General features: G+C 36.1%; 1 protein-coding gene across 1 annotated transcript in view; it reads left to right on the top strand.

Moving 5' to 3' along the window:
• Nucleotides 1–17,073, top strand: part of znf804a (zinc finger protein 804A) — a 72,171-nt gene extending 55,098 nt beyond the window's left edge. Inside the window, exons 2-4 of the mRNA XM_015358856.2 lie at nt 4,713–4,856; nt 12,269–12,399; nt 12,642–17,073. Coding sequence (XP_015214342.2) covers nt 4,713–4,856; nt 12,269–12,399; nt 12,642–15,810 — 3,444 coding nt within the window. The 3' untranslated portion in view covers nt 15,811–17,073. The remainder of the gene's footprint in view (nt 1–4,712; nt 4,857–12,268; nt 12,400–12,641) is intronic.
• The last annotated feature ends 590 nt before the right edge of the window (nt 17,074–17,663 follow it).

Here is a 17,663-nt window from a genome sequence, read left to right as displayed (position 1 = left end):
CTCCTTGTTCACAGCTCCCTTGACCGCCCTCAACAACCATCCACACCAGGCACTTTCCCTTGCAACAGAGCTCGCTGTATCACCTGCAAGTACACAGCCACCACCACACTCATTCAAGGCCCCTCAGGACAATTCCGGATCACCCAGACAGCATCTTGTACCTCCAGCAACCTTATTTACTGTATCTCTTGCAGTAAATGCCCAGCCATCTACATTGGAGAAACAGGAAGGAGACTCGGAGACCGCTTCAGAGAACACGTCAGGGCTGTGAAGATTAAAGATCTCTCCAAGCCCATTGTTTCTCATTTCACCTCTGACGGCCACGACCACACTAATCTCTCCGTCTGTGTTCTCAAAGACGGTTTTCCGAACTCATACATCAGAAAGACCACCGAAACTAAAATTATTCTGCAGTTAGGATCACACATTCTCCCTTCCCTTAACGACAGATTACTGTTCTTTTAAATTTTCTCCATTCATTGGAAGTTTCATTTCACACCTCTCTGCACCCATTCTGACTTCACACCTCTTGATTGGCCTCTCTTTCTGTCCCCTGCTCCCGCCTCTCACTCCTCCTCCCTCCCAACCTTTGTTCTCCCGCTACTTTACCTTTGCCTACTGCCCTGTCTCTCTCACACCTGAAGAAGGCTCCACGGCCGAAATTTTAAGATAGCTTGATATAATATGGAGAAGATTTACATTGTTTGCTCCATTCATGATAAATCCATTTATTAAGCAAAATCACACTGTATTAATTTCCCACTTCTTGATACACAGCAGAAAATTCTTCATCATGCTTGCCAATTACAATGAATTGTTTAGCAGTATTAGTTGCCTAACCTGAAATGATCTTGTATACATATGAATTCATCTATCATTCATCTATCACACCTTTCCAGGTTATAGTAATAGTTAAGAGCAGCAGGTGCCATGAATTACCCATATGAATATTAATTAATTCTTCATCCAAACAACACTACAAGAGAAAGAACGGTCATATGATTTCTAATTCTGTCTTTTCCATGTATAATGCATGTAAGAATGTATTTGTGCAAAAATTTGAAATGGGAGGCTGCAAGATAAGGTAAGATCACTTTATTAACCATATACAGTACAATTTCTTGAATTAGGAAAGTGTCTTTTCACATACTTCAGCTTGCTCTCCATGAGACACAGACACATAGATAGGGAGAGACGCTTGGGGTCAGAGTACAGGGTCAGCCATTGGACAGTGCCCCTGGAGCAGTTGGGGTTAAGGGCTCAGGGGCCCAAAGGAATAGGGTTCCTCTACCGACCGCGGGATTTGAACCATCAACTTTCCAGCCACAGGCGCAGATCCTTAGCCACAGAGCCACCGCTTCGCCCTTTTTTTATATTTATATAGTTAGATTGTTCTGTCTATTTTAGCATTGTGATTGGATGATTGGATGATGAGCTAATAGAGGATTCATACTCATAACTCAGTGCAACTGCTGCTCTTTACATAAACCCACTAACATGGAAGACTCGTCTTCTAAAAATACGTTAGATACGTACTGTTTCACCAAGAGCCTATTTTGAGTAAGCCCCTTTGAGTAAATATGCAGTTTTTTAAACCTGCATGAATCCCTACATCTTTAATTTGATGCCTTTTAAGAATGAAATAAATTACACTTGAAATATGTTCTGCCCCTGGTAGAAAAACTCCCATACACATTTTGTTGTAAATCAATATTTAATAAACGAGAAAATGAGAGGCCCAGTGAAAAGACTGAAGGGGACTGTTCTGTCAAAGCACAAATTCTGCACCAAAGATCCTAGAGGATTTTTTTCCCTAGCAGATTATAAACATAAATCAAAATGACATTAATATTATGTGTCTCTTATTAAATCTGAAACAAACCAAATTGATAGAAAGGCCATAGGCACCAGTCCTATATTTATTGTAGTTTTTATGAAACATTTGTAATCACTTTGATAGCTTTGATCCCAAAGCTAACAACAAAAGAAAAACACCAAAATTCCACCATCCCTATTATTCACCTACAAATTACACAAACGTTAGCCTACACATTTTGAACTTCTACTTATTTTATACATTTTTTTTCTGCTGATCAAATACTTTTTTCACCTCTTGAAAATGAAAATCACATTTTCTAGTTGACGGAACCCACCACCACTTCCCTGCTTCTATGCTTTTTTTCTACGTGTAACCTGCTTTATTTTAAAACATCTTCCATACAATTTGTGTTTGTACTGTAAGAGGAATTTACATATTAACCAAATGCTTTATAAAACATAAATAGTATAATTTGAAAATCTGAGTCTCAATATATTTCCATAGTACTTGCTATTTTTTGTCTACCTGAGCTTTCCAGAATTTTCTAGACTTCTAAATATTTACAGTACAGTATATGATATTGCATATATTTCAAGGCTTATGTGAAAAGCAAGTCAATTTAGAAATATTCATAAATAAGAAGCCCTGGCATTACTTTTCACGCTTTGCTAGCATCTGAAGCAAATGCTAGAAATATCACAAGATTAGATTAGATTAGATTAGATTAGATTATTCTTTATTGCCACGCAACAATAGTTGGTGGAATTTTCTGTCAGTACAGCAGAACCACACAGGAGACAGACATACAACATATACAGTACAAATTTAAATAGGACAGAAGACAGACAATGGTATCTTTGTAACGAACAGTTCTTTCTGGGCCCTATGCAGACGACACGATCCAGAATAGTGAAGACACAAGGGGAAAAATAGTCATGCAGGAAAAAGGTCTGGAGACGGGGGGCGTGTCCATGCAGTGCAGGTGTCCAGGGGAAGTGAGTCCAGGCGAACAAGGAAATCCAAAAGAGTAATCCGAGACAAAGGGTAGAGTCCAAGGCCAGGGGATCCATCCAGGGAGTTAAAACACGAACCGGGTCGGAACCGGCGAGGGGAACCAGGAACTAGGAACAGAAAGTTAAAAGCATAACGGAGCCAGACGCAGCAAGACCCTGGGCTCTCATGATGTGGAAATCAATGAGGAACCAGGAGTGAGGTCCGCGTCTGGCTTTTAAGGGGGAACGGGAATAGGGATCAGGTGCAAACAATGGGAGGGAACAAGGAAGGACTGGAGCTACCTTAAGAGGAGGGGTTAGCGATCATGACAATCTTTCTTCCACCTGTGTAACCTTGCTCTCTAAACCCACTAAATAAACTTCAGTTTATCCAGAATTATATAGCATTAAAGACCTCCTGGTCACATACAAGAAAAATATTTGATATCTTGCCCTGGATTCAGTTCTTGGGATGCTGTCTGTGCCGGATTTCCCATTAGTCACCGTAGACACAATGCCTAGGGCCCATGGAATTTGTAGGGCCTACGAAGGAGGGAAACCCCAGGGACTCACGAAAAACGCTGAAACAACATGCTTGCAATCGACTCTAGGTGCTCCAAATTAATAATCAAAAGCTATCTAGCGGCTGTTCTAGAAACAAGAAGTATCAAGGTGATGGTCGGTCTACTCGCTCCATCAATCATGTGGTTTAGCATTAGAAGAGTTTAAAGTGCATCACGTCAATCGGAATAATTCACTTCCTGTTTACCCCACTTTTTGCACATTTTGGAGTGAAAGTGCTAGGGCCTACGAACACCAAAACCCGGCCCTGGGTGCTGTCTGCGTGGAGTACGTACTGTATATTCTCCTTGTGTTCAAGTAGGTTTTCTCCAGATGCTGCAGTTTCCTCTCACAGCCTAAAGACATACTGGTAGGTTAATTGGCTTCTGAGAAAATTAGCTCAGGTGTATGTGCATACAGTGGCCATGTATGTATGGTGGTGTCCTGCAATGGACTTGCATCCCATCTAGGATGTATTCTACCTTGTGTCCATTTCTCACAGTGATAAGCTCCAGCTCCCCAATGACCCTGTATTGGATAGAACTTACTGTTTTGGCTTCATTTTATTTTAGGGAGTTGTTGTGTTAGTATAGTAAGCAGCTTTACATCTGAGATGCGATTATTTAGAGTTTCTAACTTTGTCAAAGACCAGCTCACACACAATTGCAATAGAGCATTTAATGTGCAGCACCAAAACACTGTGGAATTTACTCCCCAATTCCATTAATGTCGACAATTTCAAATGACTTAAAGACCCATAATTTTAGTAAAGCTTTTTAATGCATCATTTAGTTTTGTTCTTGAGTTTACTGTGTGAATTTTTAAGGTGTTTTTTCATTTTGTTTCTGTTGTGTATTTCATATTTGCTATTGTACAGCACTTAAAGTGTCTTGAAATGTGCTCATTAATAGTACTGTATTAGTAGTAGTAGTTTTATAAAGTACACAAGTATTAGTGTCATGCTATCAAATAACTACTCCTACTGTAAAAATGTTGGTAGCAAAAAACAATAGTTTGCCAAATATGAGTAAGGAATATAAAATAAAAGTGAAACACAAAGCTTAAATGATTATAATTAAAACAAATCATAGTTGTTCTTTTCTTATGTAGCTACTTCAAGCCTCACAACGACTATTTCTTTTTCAATGTATTTTGTTCTGTTTCTTTGTTCTGTTCATCTTATAATTGAAGCTTGAATAAAGTTGTATACTGATTCAATACAATTTGAAAAGCTTTCTGAAGGGTTGCTATATTTTGTTCAATATTTTACTCTTCTATAGAAAAGACCTGCATTTGTAACTATATTTTTTGGAGATTACATTTGTATTTACTTTTCCTAGGATTATGCTGAGAAGGAAAAGACTATGGCAAAAGCTTTAGAAGACCTAAAGGCCAACTTCTATTGCGAACTGTGTGACAAGCAGTACTACAAACACCAGGAGTTCGACAATCACATTAATTCATATGATCATGCACACAAACAGGTAATGCCCCTTTATGATTTGTGAACCTTCTTTGACTACAAAATAATCTATTGTGTTTAGAGAATATTTTGATACAGAAAAGGAAGCTTTTTGCATCAGATACTTTGTTTTCGATATAAAATTATTTTATCAAAAAGTGTCAAAAACTTATCTCCTTGTTATACTTACTTTCTTACTTTTACTTACTTTAATTTACTTTCTTTTGGAGTCTGTATATATTCCTTAGGTGAAAAAAGCAATTAAGAAAACAAAAATGTCTATGATCTTTGTGTTTGCATACTGTATTCTTTGTATCAATATATTTGTGGTTGGACATTTGGAGGGATAAAAATAAGTTAATGTTCAAGTACTCCCATATCATTAATTCTGTGGATTGCATCTCCCAAAAAGAGGTGCATGGTTTCTTTATTAAAATTGTCTGCCTGGTGACTCTTCAGTGTAGAATCACTAATAAGTGAATGTATTGTTACCACACTAAATTACTGAAACACAGGTTGCTGTGTGCCAGAGAAAGATTTCTTCACTAGTTACTAGAAATACACGAACACCACTTATTGGTTACTTAGTACTGACAGATGCTGCAGATATGTTAAGTGCTACTTTGTTAGTTATCCAGAAAAATGCCTTTAGCTTAAATTTTTGATTTTGATAAACTCTTAGTCACATCAGTAATAATAGTGTTAGTTCTCATTACAATGCTAGATATTTGAAAAGTGTTAACGAAAAGTGTGAGGGACATACAGTAAGACTTTTTCCTACTGTTCTTTCTTCTCGTGTGAGACCTGATCATAAGTTACATAACAGTTCATTACAGAATCATTTTTTAATTTTTTAATTTCCTAATGTATAAGTAGTCTAAGAGTTGGAAACAAATTCACACTTCTTGATTCTTTTTCTTTTATGGGACTTTTATGAGACAAATATTCTGTTCTTTTGCGTACTTTGAAATTTTGCTCTCAGTTCCGTGTTCTTGGCTGAAACATGTTCCTCTTCATAGTTTTACTGGGAAATTTGTAAAAAGCCATTAAAATAATTATGAAAAGTTCAGTTAGTGAAAAGGATTAATATGGCCACTGAGTTTTACAAAATTGAAGTTACATTTGTAATTATTTAATTTCCATGGTAAATTGTGTTAGTCTTAAAAGTTAAAAGTTACAGCCATTATGTGGGTTATAATTTATTAAATATTAATTCTCCATTACAATTTAATGAACTAAATGTCCTTTTCAATGTGGAATGCATTTAGCTTCATAATTAGATTTCGGAAACCATAATTAGAATTTGTACATAGTTATAAAAATGAAAAATAAGATATGCCAATGTAATACATTTATTATAGCAGAATACTTTTTCTACATTACTCTTTATATAATATACTGTATAATTTTGGATGAAACATAACAATATCGCCAATTATGCCAGTGGGTTCATTAAAAACATGTCAGCCAAATTGTCTACAAATTGTTTGCACAATTTGTTTATTTTAATCGTCAACATTGTGTTTTACGAGGAATAACAGAATACACTTTGGATATTATTCAGAAAAATTAACATTGTGTCCAAATCCCACTATTAAGATACTAACAGCGTTTTTAACCTTTTAACCTTATTTATAAAACCATTGTTAACGAGTGTCTAAATCTTACTACTGTATATAGTGAGCTATGATCACAGATGAGGAATTCAAATTAATATCACAGAAAGACAAAGAGACAAAACTCTCCACTCAACTGAAAAGTTTGAAGAAAAGACATAAATCATTTGAATAATGGAGAAAATATATTTACGCAAGTAGTAATGGCCATCTTCATATGATTTGGAAAATATAAGTGAAAAAGGGAATTAATATTATTTTTGTTCACTCGAGGGACAATCCTAATGTATTGTTCAAAACAACACAAGATGCTTTACAAAAAAGTGAAGGTCATTTGACATGTCTTGCTTGTTTGGTTGCTAGAAACAAATTGATAACAAGGATTTCATCCACCCATTTTTTCAAAGAAATGATGGTATCAGCTTCTACAATATGGCTGGGTAACTTATTTTAGACATCAACAAAGCTTTATGTGAAGAGATGTTCTCAGTTTTTACATTATTTAAAAATTATTTTGAACATGGATAATGCAGTATAATGTGTTGATCAAGATTACACACAATGTTCCAACTAGTGTATTTTACAATGTAAGTATAACATTCTTTGATTTAAATTATGCACTTTATAAAGTATATCCTAATATTCTGTTTATTTTACTGCTTCCCCACATTATCTGAAAAATATACAGTACAGTAAATAACATGAACAACTACTGTAAATATTGGTTGTATGTTGTGTTTTATTTTAAGTATCACATTTTATATTTGTACTGTAGGTTAATTATTTTTACCTGTACATAATACTCTGCATTTGTTAACTTACTGTATATCATCTGCCAACTGTGCCCAGTCTTTAATTGTATCTAAACATTTTCCAATTTCTATAATGTTTGTTAATCCTCCTAATTTACTATTATCTGCAGACCTAACCAGTGTAAACTATGCTTGAATCCACATCATTGATATGAATTGAATTCACTATGCCTGAATCCAAATCATAGATAAAGTATAAGTCAGGAAGTGGTCCTAACATGGATCCCTGTGGTAAGACAACAATTACATCACCCCACTTCAAAGCAATCACTTTTTATTTGTACTCTCTATTTCCTGCTCGTATCCAGTTCTTTACTATTTTATTAAAGCACCTTCTGAAGTCCAAACATATATCATATGCTTGGTTTGCATTGTTTACTGCTGTTACTTGTTCAAAAAACTGTAACAGGCAAGACCTGCTGTATATTTTCTGAACATGTTAAGTATTCCCTAGAATTCCATTTCCATACAGATAATCCTCTAATTATTTTTTTTATTTATTTCTAATTATTGATTCTACAGCCTTGCATGTGATAGAAGCAAGTCTTATAGGTTTATAATTACTAGATTAAGTTTTGTCACCCTTTGCATGGATGAACGCTACTTTTCCAGTCAATAGGTATTAATGGCAATATTAAACACTGGTTCATCAATCATGTGAAAATGGAATTAAACATCATCAAACTTTCCCTTTGACAAACCTATAATAAAACAGCAAGCAGTAGAGTATGTGACAATTTCTAAAATGGTAAAAACTACTTTCGGTCATAATTTTTTAGGAATCACAGTGTATGTAAATGGGCATACAAAATCAAATAAACAGATCTGTAAAAAGCAATTTTAAACACATTTTTAATATTGACAATGCCCTTGTTCCCCTTCCGTACAGCAGAATTACAGCAGAAAGCTGACATTAAACCTTCAAAACTGGTCATGCTTCTCATCATAAATTCATAATATGTGACCATTGCTAATGATGTTATGAATAACTTTCAAGACAGATACACATTAACACAAAATGGACTCAGTGGGCATGAACAGTAACTCCTCTGAAACCTTTGCTTCATCTTTTTTGTTGACTTTCCTCTCCTCACCTTTGTTTCTGTACTGTATTTCCAATACTGTATAACCATTTCAGCAAAGATTACAGGTTACATATTCATAAATGTATTACATAAAGTTATATTTCATTTTAAAACTTTTATACTTCTTATATATTTTTTCCAATTATTATTCAATTAGGAAAGATGGACAAGTGCCCTTTCTAGACCTCAACAGGAACATAATTTTAGCATTAGCCAACAGCTTCTATTTTCTGCAAGGCAGTTTCTCTCAGACAAGCACATTAAACTCTGATCTGTACAACCCACACAAAATCAGCAGTGTGTAAATGTTATCCAGAAGGGATCAAATCAGTTACCCCTGTGAGCCTATTGTAAGAACTGAAGCCAGTTAACATGACAAAATTATATCTGATGTGACCGGATGACTTCCTCAGCTATGAATCCAAATGACTATAAATGCAATCACTGAAGCTGCTTCAAATAAGAAAGGTTACAGCAGCACTGAACTATATATAACATCTGGTTGCCTGAGCAGAATGTTTAATGGTCATGAAATTCCCTTGGCTGCTTACAAATATAGCACAGGTGAAAACTTTTAAAACACTAGGCGATGCAAAGTGTAACTGGAACTGAGAGAGATTTTGTTCATTTTTCTTCACTCTATTCCTTGTTCCACTACTGAATAGTCAGAGGAGTCTTGAACAATCCTTTAATATGTGTCAATATACAGATTAGGAAGGCTTAGTAAAACAAGAATGACTGTAAGGAAGAATATTAACAAAATTGTCTTTAAAACCCATACTCCACCTCTGTGTACTTGGAACTATAAGATTCTGGGATAGTCTAGTACTGTATGGCAGGAATAACCGACAGTTTCAATATTCAAATTATTCTTCTTAATACATAGAAATAATATTTGTCCAGAACAGTATAACTATCCCAGATGTTTTAAATGTAAACACAGACCTCATGGTGAAAATATTCAATCGTTATTGTTACACGAATTTGTGCTGCATGCTACAGCTTGAGCAATAATGATGAAAATTTAGAGTTGGAAAACATTTGTCAAGAAGAATGGAATTAAGACTATTTTAAGAGGATTCTCACGAGCACAAATATTCCAGAATGTGAAGATAAGGTATGTTTTTTCCAGCAAGACTGGGACAAACACATTTCATCCTGCATCCACAGTGACATACTGTACTGTACTGTTTAGCTCTACTGGAGCCTGGATTTAATTTTAGTTTGAGGCACATGGGTCTGTAGAGTTTGCATGTCAACCCCCTTTGTTTGCCTGGTTTTTGAGGTATTCTGATTACCTCTTACAGGCATGTAAGGCACTGTACAATATGTACATTACAGGTACAGTACAAGTAAAGAGATGCACATTATATTTGATTGGCTACACTCTATAGTTCCTTTTCTTGGGCGAGTCTCAAGGGGATTTCATGCCTGGGGAGAAGCAGGAAACATGAAACCAAATCGGCAAAATGGGCTAAATGGCTTCCTTCTATTTGTGTCCTCTATGGTGTTCTTATCCTCTCAGAAAATCACAATTTACTCTGATGCCAAATTTTACTGCACGTCACAACTGAAATACGTCATGGGCTGCAGTCTCTGGGCTGTTGCTAGTGAGTTACACTTTGAGCTGTTGCCTAGTTGTGATTATTAAATAGAACTTGACTAGTTGTTTTTTAAACTTGATTTTTAAAAATATTTCATGATTTTTGCTTGCTATGAAATACGAAATAACAGTTCTCAGTTTCCCAAATCGTTGTTTTTTCTTGTTTCTTTTTTAGGATTATTAGGTGTTTATTGAGAGGTTTTTTACAAGGTGCTAAGGCTATCTTTTCATAATTATAATTTCATCTCCCAGTACAGTTAAATGGCAGAGTCATAGTATTTTAGCTGTCCTTTGGTATTAATATTGTATTTATATTTTTTTGTAGATCATTATAAAACTGTTGCATTATTAGGGACCAATACATGTTTAAGGTTAAACGTTTTTATTCTTTGCTATAAAACTGCTTATTCAAGTTTCTGATATCCAGTGAGAAAAATCCAATGACACAGCAGTAGCCATTAATTGGTGGCATGCAGAGAAATGGTATGGGAAAAGGCATTGATTGATAGCCCTGTAGGAGCTGCACAACAGCAGACAAATCACATGGCTGTGATATCATGGGTCAAACTTAGTGCAGGATGGGGGTGGGGTGGAAGCTGCCAAGTGACTCAATTGTTAAGGGCACTCGTTTGGTTCTGTGATCCAGGCATCTGGTTTCAGGTTTTACCAAGTTTCATCAAGGGTAGGGATGAATTATTTGACCAGAGTCCTGTCAGCTCCAGCCCCACATTACCTCCTGTGACCTGCTGGATGCTTGCAAGATTGTGGTGCCATTAGCAAGGGATGCCCCTCTTCTCCAGCCAGTGTCAAGATGCCTGTGGGAGCCTGAGTGGTCTGTAACATCTTAATAATTGAATGTGGTCCAAAGGTGGGCGAGTCTAAATTGTCTGCTTACACTTCTTATTTCACTCCACATGGGTCTGTGGGGCTTACAGCTGTAACCTGAGACATGAAAATACACATACAACATCAGAACACTGAGTGCAAATAGAATCACTGGCAACTTCAAGTAGCAGCATAAATGAATATACTTTTGTATTTGTGTAACCATTATCTTTATTGTTAAAGCACTTTGTGATCATTTTAGTATGATGTCGTCACACAGAATACTGTTATTATGTCCGTTATACCAGCATGCCTTTACAGGAAATAATGAGTAGAAATATTGTACCTGTCAAATAAATAGTAGAAATACTGGACCTGTAAGTTTTCACACAAATATAAATATTAATTGTTTCATTCAGAAGTACAGAAAGTAAGTTAAACAATTCCACAATGTGTTGATACATACAGTATGAAAATACATTATGTGATGTAGTAGCTCAGTATGTCTTAATGTGTCAAGGTTTTTTGATAGTTTTTGTGTATTAGATATGTGATGGTCCCAATAAATACTGAAATAAGAATTCAAATACCACATTTCCATGATAATGTAGCATATACTTTATTGTGCTGCTGTTGTGAAAGTATGTCAGATTGTTTTAATGAATTTTATAAAAAGCTGTACTCTGCAAAACCAGCACTGTGTTATGTCAGGATCCTTCCATACATGTGTCCTCTGTATCCATGAGGCTTCACACAAGACAAAAAAATACTGTTGGGGTTTCCACTGCTTTGTTTTATCTTTTAGATGTCTCGTGTAAAATAACAGAAAGTGGAAATGGTCACTAAAAGTAACTGTAGCTGTTGCCACGGTTACAGTTTGATATGTTGCATCATTTCAGCTATCTACAGTACATGATTAAACAGCTTTTGTGGGGACATCCTAGCATGCTTCTATAACTCTATGGTTTGTATACCATGCTGGTAAGGTGTAGAAAAATAATCCATGGAAACATGGTGTAATTCACACAAGTAATGTAGAGGGTACCACTTATGAACAACTTCTTTACAGATGACAGGGAAAAGACATATAATACCACTTTGAGATTCAAAACAGATAAGAAATAGAACTGGGAAGCCAAGTGTAAATGCTCATCTAATGGTATTATTTTAAATAAATTGGGCAATTTCATGCAATTGAGCAATCTCATTTGAAACTACTTTTCATTTATGTAGAAAATGGGTTTGATGAAGCATAACATTAGCATGTAAACACCTTTATTACCTTCTTTAATACTGAAGACATTCTAAATCGCAGCTGGTGTGTTTCTGAATGTCTCATAAAACTAGATAACTACCCTGAATAATGGATGGTTCTGAAAAAAGATTCTCTGTAAAGTGACTTTTAAAACACATTTTAAGGAAAATAAGCACACAAACTAACAATTCTTTATACATTTGGAGATCTAAAAAAATTATCTCTTTTTTTTCAACAGCGACTTAAAGAACTGAAACACAGAGAATTTGCCAGAAATGTTGCTTCTAAATCAAGAAAAGATGAAAAGAAGCAGGAAAAAGCTCTTAAACGTTTACATGAACTGGCAGAACAACGGAAAGAGGTTCAATGGTGGGTGCAGATCTTTTATGATGATTACTGAAAATACTTTAGAATTACTTTTTTTATAGAATAGAGACTTGTCTATGTGTAGTTTTTAAATAGGAAACTTTTTAGGTTAGTGTTTAGTTTTAGCAATATTAAATTTGTCTAATTTTAAGAAAGTAAAACTCGTGGTTTATGAATGTTTTGACATTTTCTTCTGGATGTTTCTGTTTTATGTTTACATTAAGCCTTTTTTGTCTGTATCTCAGTGCTCCAGGAAGTGGACCAATGTTTAAGTCGACTACTGTGGCTGTGGAAGATAGCTTTAAGGAAATGTACAATGGAACCCATTCATTTGGTGATGGGAAAACAGAACACATCAAAGTGATTCCTCCATGTGGTGCAGGAGAAGTTAAGGACGCACCCCCTGTCCAGCTTGCCTGCCAGAGTGAACAATTTGAAGGACCACATGACAGCACAACAAAGAAACAAGGCTATGGACAAAAAATTGGGTTTTCCTTTTCATTTCCAAAGAAAGTGTCTGTCAAACTTGAATCATCTGCAGCTGTCTTCTGTGAGAACGCTGAGGAAGGATCAATGAAACTAAGCTTTAGACAGAAAAACAGGGTAGTTCTGAGTGACTGCAATATAGCCGGTACTCCTACAGCAGTAAAAGGACAAAATAACAGGGAAGAAATTCACATCGCTGACAATCAACAGGAAAATTTCAGCGACAAAAGTGCCACTTCACAGGTCCAAAGGCCATATGATGTGTCTGTGACACCAAACAACACAGACCCCAATTCAAGTTTATGTACCTTTCTGATTTATCCCGAGGACACAGAAATCTCCTCTTCATCTGAATTGCCCACCTTTCCTGAAAATATAAGCAACAAAGAGATTGAACTTACAGAAACTTTGCCAGATTCAATTGAAAGCAGTGTCAGGGAATTTCAATCAGAAACTAGTGAACAGTTAGCAGAGAGATCAAAAATGGGCATAAACATTTCAGAAGAAAATGGGACTGGGGTTCTGAGTGTTTCACCGCTGAATGGTACTGAGATTCCTAGCTTAGAGCTGCATAGCTCAGAGTCCACTGAAAAAGTTACAAACCGCACAGATAAAAACCCATGTATATTTGTGAAGCCAAATAAACCTTTTTCCTCAGTCTTAAGTAAAGATGGGACAACTATACTTCAGTGGCCCTCAGAAATGTTGACTTTTACAAAAACAGAGCCCCCTTTATCCTACAGCTGTAATCCTCTTCATTTTGACTTTAAATCTTCAAGGTATAAAGCTGAATCAGAGAGTAACAAGGGAAAAGCAACTGAATCACATGCTGTTAAGCCAGCAGTAAAAGATCCCCTGACAGATGATAATTCTTGCGTTAACACAGCTCTTAGGGGTACAGAAAAGCTCTCACATTGTGATAAGCACAGCACAAAGCCTTCAGATGGCTGTGGCTACAATCCTATGCAAAAAGATATTGATTTTGCAAAGCAAAATATCAATTTTCAGGAGCCAGGTGAATCTTTGCAAATAAATAACAATCAGTCACATGAACGACACTCAAGCATAGATACTAGACAGAAAAAGCACAAACACTCTAGTAAGTGTTCAAAAAATTGGAAAAAAAGTTCAGACAAATCTTGGAAGCAGGACAGGCAAGACTACCAAACTTGCAAAAGGAGGAGAAGGAGGAAAGCAATGTATCATCTTAATGAAACACAAAAGGCAAGAAACAAAAATGACATTGATACAGAGAAATATAAGCATTTCCCCAAACAGGGAAAGTGTATAGACGGATTTAATGACCAATTTGGAAGTGACAGTTCAGCAGAAGTTGAGCCATTAGAAGAGTCAAAGCAATCACATCAAAATCAAGAGCAAAATGGCAGTGGCAGTAACAAAGCGATGGATACAGCAAGAATGAAGACGAAAGCAGCAGGTAGCATAAATAGCACAGCAGGCACTGAAACATTTTTTAATGAAAGCTGCACTGATCATGAAGTGGTACTCAGGAGCAGTGAAAAAAATCTATATAATCCATCAACAGAGCAGATGAACACAACGGGACGCTGCACATATTGCTGTGATATGGCTTGCAAAGAAAAACCATGCATTATCCATGGAAGGTCAGATGAAGTGCCTCTAAGATGTGGAGAAGAAAACAACAAACAACATACCCAATTCTTAAAAAGAAGACATGGGTGTCAAAATGAATTAGAAGAGCCATGTTTGAAACGAAGGTTGTGCATGACATGTACTTCGTTGGGTAAAAGTTCCTGTGCTCTAAACAGACCTGGTGTTTATAAACAGAGTAGGAGAAGGAAAAGAAGGAGAAAAATTCATGCAGGCAATCAGAGTGTATGTATGGAAAGTCTTTCTAGAAATTCTGCAACGGAAACAATTGAGTCTGAAAATGGATTGACAACTGTTTTTCCAGAGGTTAATGGAAGCTCTGAAAGTTCCTTCAATCTCTTAACTGATAATTTTGAAAACAATGTGATCCAAGAAGTGGTTATGTACACTGAGTGTGTTAGTAATTCCACACCCTCTCAGGTTGTAAGCTCTTCCAACAGCGATAGCACTTCACCCGAATCTTTGCTTGTGAAGCAAGCTGATCAAACAGAGAGCTCTAGTTTTGTAACTGAAAGTAAAAACACAAGTCCAAATTATAATCATAATGTAAGACCAGAAATAAGAAATGAGAAGAGTTCTGAAAAAACACGTTTTGAAAAGCAGTCCTGCAAAGAAGTGATGCAGTTTAGAGGACAAGATTTAGAAACCGTCGCTCGCAGCCATTCATGTCAGTTCAGGCCTAACAGCCACCATCAGAAATGTCATCAGACTTTTCAATGTCAAGATGCAAAAATCAACTATGAGAGTGTGAGGTCAGCACAGATGACTGGGTCTTTCCCAGGCTCTTGCCAAAGTTTACTGCTTTCTTCGGAGGACATGGAGAAACACAAAACCCTGCACGTCCAAGCCCACAGGCAGGTGTTCCATGCCCAGAGGTTTCCTGCCATGTTGAAACCAATCCTTGCAGCTCCCCCCCTTCCTGTGTCACCTCCTGTTCTACATCCTGTGCACCTGCCCCAGCCCATGTCCTCAGCCTCCATCACGATCCAGCACACCATCTTCCAGCATCACACTGCTGCCATGGCAGCGGCGACATGTTCCTTCCTCCAGCCCCAACCTCAGATCGTTCAACAGGTCTTTCCATTGCCTCGACCACCTCTGCCTCATTTGTCTTTAGGAGCAGAAATGTGCCCAGGTAGCCACCATCCCTTCATACCAGCTTCTCAGCTGCCAGTGGTGGCACCAGCTGCATTGCATCCAACCTCCCTGACCATCCACGCTTTACCACGCTCCGCAGTGTTTTCACCAATGCTTCCTTCACACCCGGCTGTCATTCCATTGCAATCTCTGTTCTAATATTAGATTTTAGAAATATTTGTCTACACCATTATTAGATTGTTTCAGGTTATTCAAAATGTATTTACATTTGTTTTCTTTTAAATTGATTTAATAGTTGCTATGCTATTTAGTATTACAGATTAATTCCAAGCCCTAAAGTATTAGTCACATTTAATGTGTTTTTGTTTTGCTGCAGTTAATGGAGGTAATACTAGGGCAACAAAAGAGAAAGATGTTTTAAAACGGTCTATAATTTTAAAAAATGTTTCTTTTGTAACCAGATTTCATTATGCACAATGACATTGTCATTTCTTTATATTTTTACTAATGAAGAACTAAAATGGAAATTGCAGGTGAATGAAGTGCAATGCAAATAGCAAGTAACAGACATGTTTCTATCATACATAGTGGTATGGTATTGTCCTACATTTCAGTGTTAAATTGTCATATTACAGTATTTGTAAATAAAAATGAATTTTAGAATACTATGATTTTTGTCTTTATCTACAATAATATGTTTTTAGGGCAGAAAAATTCAATACTTTCCACCTGTGCACGGTTATTTTACAGGGTGTTTTCATTTGTATGTGGTTGTTAATTTCAAGTTCACAAAAACACGTAGTCATACACAATATATTGCCTTATTACATGGACACGTATTTTCATATTCTGTAAATGCATCTATCTGAAAACTTGCTTTTTAAACAATACAGTCACCTGGCAGCTTTTTTTTTGGAAATGTTAAAACAAAATGCCAAACTGCAGGATATTATCTGACAATATTTTAAGAATCAGATCTGCTCTGTTCCTGATCGTGTTGTTTGTGGAATGCTCAATGCAGTTATGCGCTTTATGCAATGATACTGCAATGTATTAGGCCTATATGCCAAAATATTAGTATTCTTGGTATGTTGCTTGCCCACTGATTGGCACCTCAGGGTGCTAATTCCATTGCTATATACAAGGAGGATATTTTTATAAAAACAGCATGAAGTGACCAAGTGGCTTTATAATATAAATCCTCAAAATAACACTGTACATTAATTACCAGCCCTGTTTATGGATTCATGACCGTGTACTTGATATAAAAGACTGAAAGACACTCAGCATTAATGTATGTATGTACTCAACTGAAATTGCTGTAATATGAAAATTTGTACATGTTGTACATCTGATGTATTTTTAATCTCCCTGTAAAATTTATTGTAAAATATGTTACTGTTTTTATTGTGTAGGGTACCTTGTATGTACTGAATATTTAGATAAAACAGAATAATTATGTTTTATACTTAAATTTATCAACATGATAATAAAAAAATATATCAATGGATGTTGTCCTGAGTAAAACTAAAATAAATACCAGCATACACCTTCTAAGAGGCTTCGTAGAAGTCATCTCAGTTCATAAACACACAAATGCAAAAAAAGAGAATTGGAGAACACATTTACTGACTACTGGTATGGTATCATTTTGTATTAGAGGGCACAGAAAACGTTGAAAAGACAAAATGATGGCATTTGTGCTTTAATATTATGATACATCAGATAGTTGCAGGGCAACATAACAACAAAGATATTCAGGCAGGATAATTCATGCAAATAGTTGTTTGTTAAATCTTACATTCCTGGGCTTTGGGCCTGCCCTTGTACTCAAGGCAGCTTCACCCTCACAGCTTGATGTTTAATACACAGCAATCCATTAGCAATCCATTGGCAGGAGGCAAAATGCTGACATGCCCCTTAATTGGATCCAGGTAAAAAAATTACATGGAGGCTAGCAGGGAGTTTAATTCATATACACTGCACCTCTCATCATAATGTGTTTATTCATTAAATATTTCCAAGTTACTCATCTGGCAGTGTGATCATAC

Source organism: Lepisosteus oculatus, chromosome 12 (assembly GCF_040954835.1).
Source record: "Lepisosteus oculatus isolate fLepOcu1 chromosome 12, fLepOcu1.hap2, whole genome shotgun sequence".
Taxonomy (NCBI): domain Eukaryota; kingdom Metazoa; phylum Chordata; class Actinopteri; order Semionotiformes; family Lepisosteidae; genus Lepisosteus; species Lepisosteus oculatus.
Note: the sequence above shows the minus strand (reverse complement) of the source record. Positions and strands in the feature narration are given on the sequence as shown.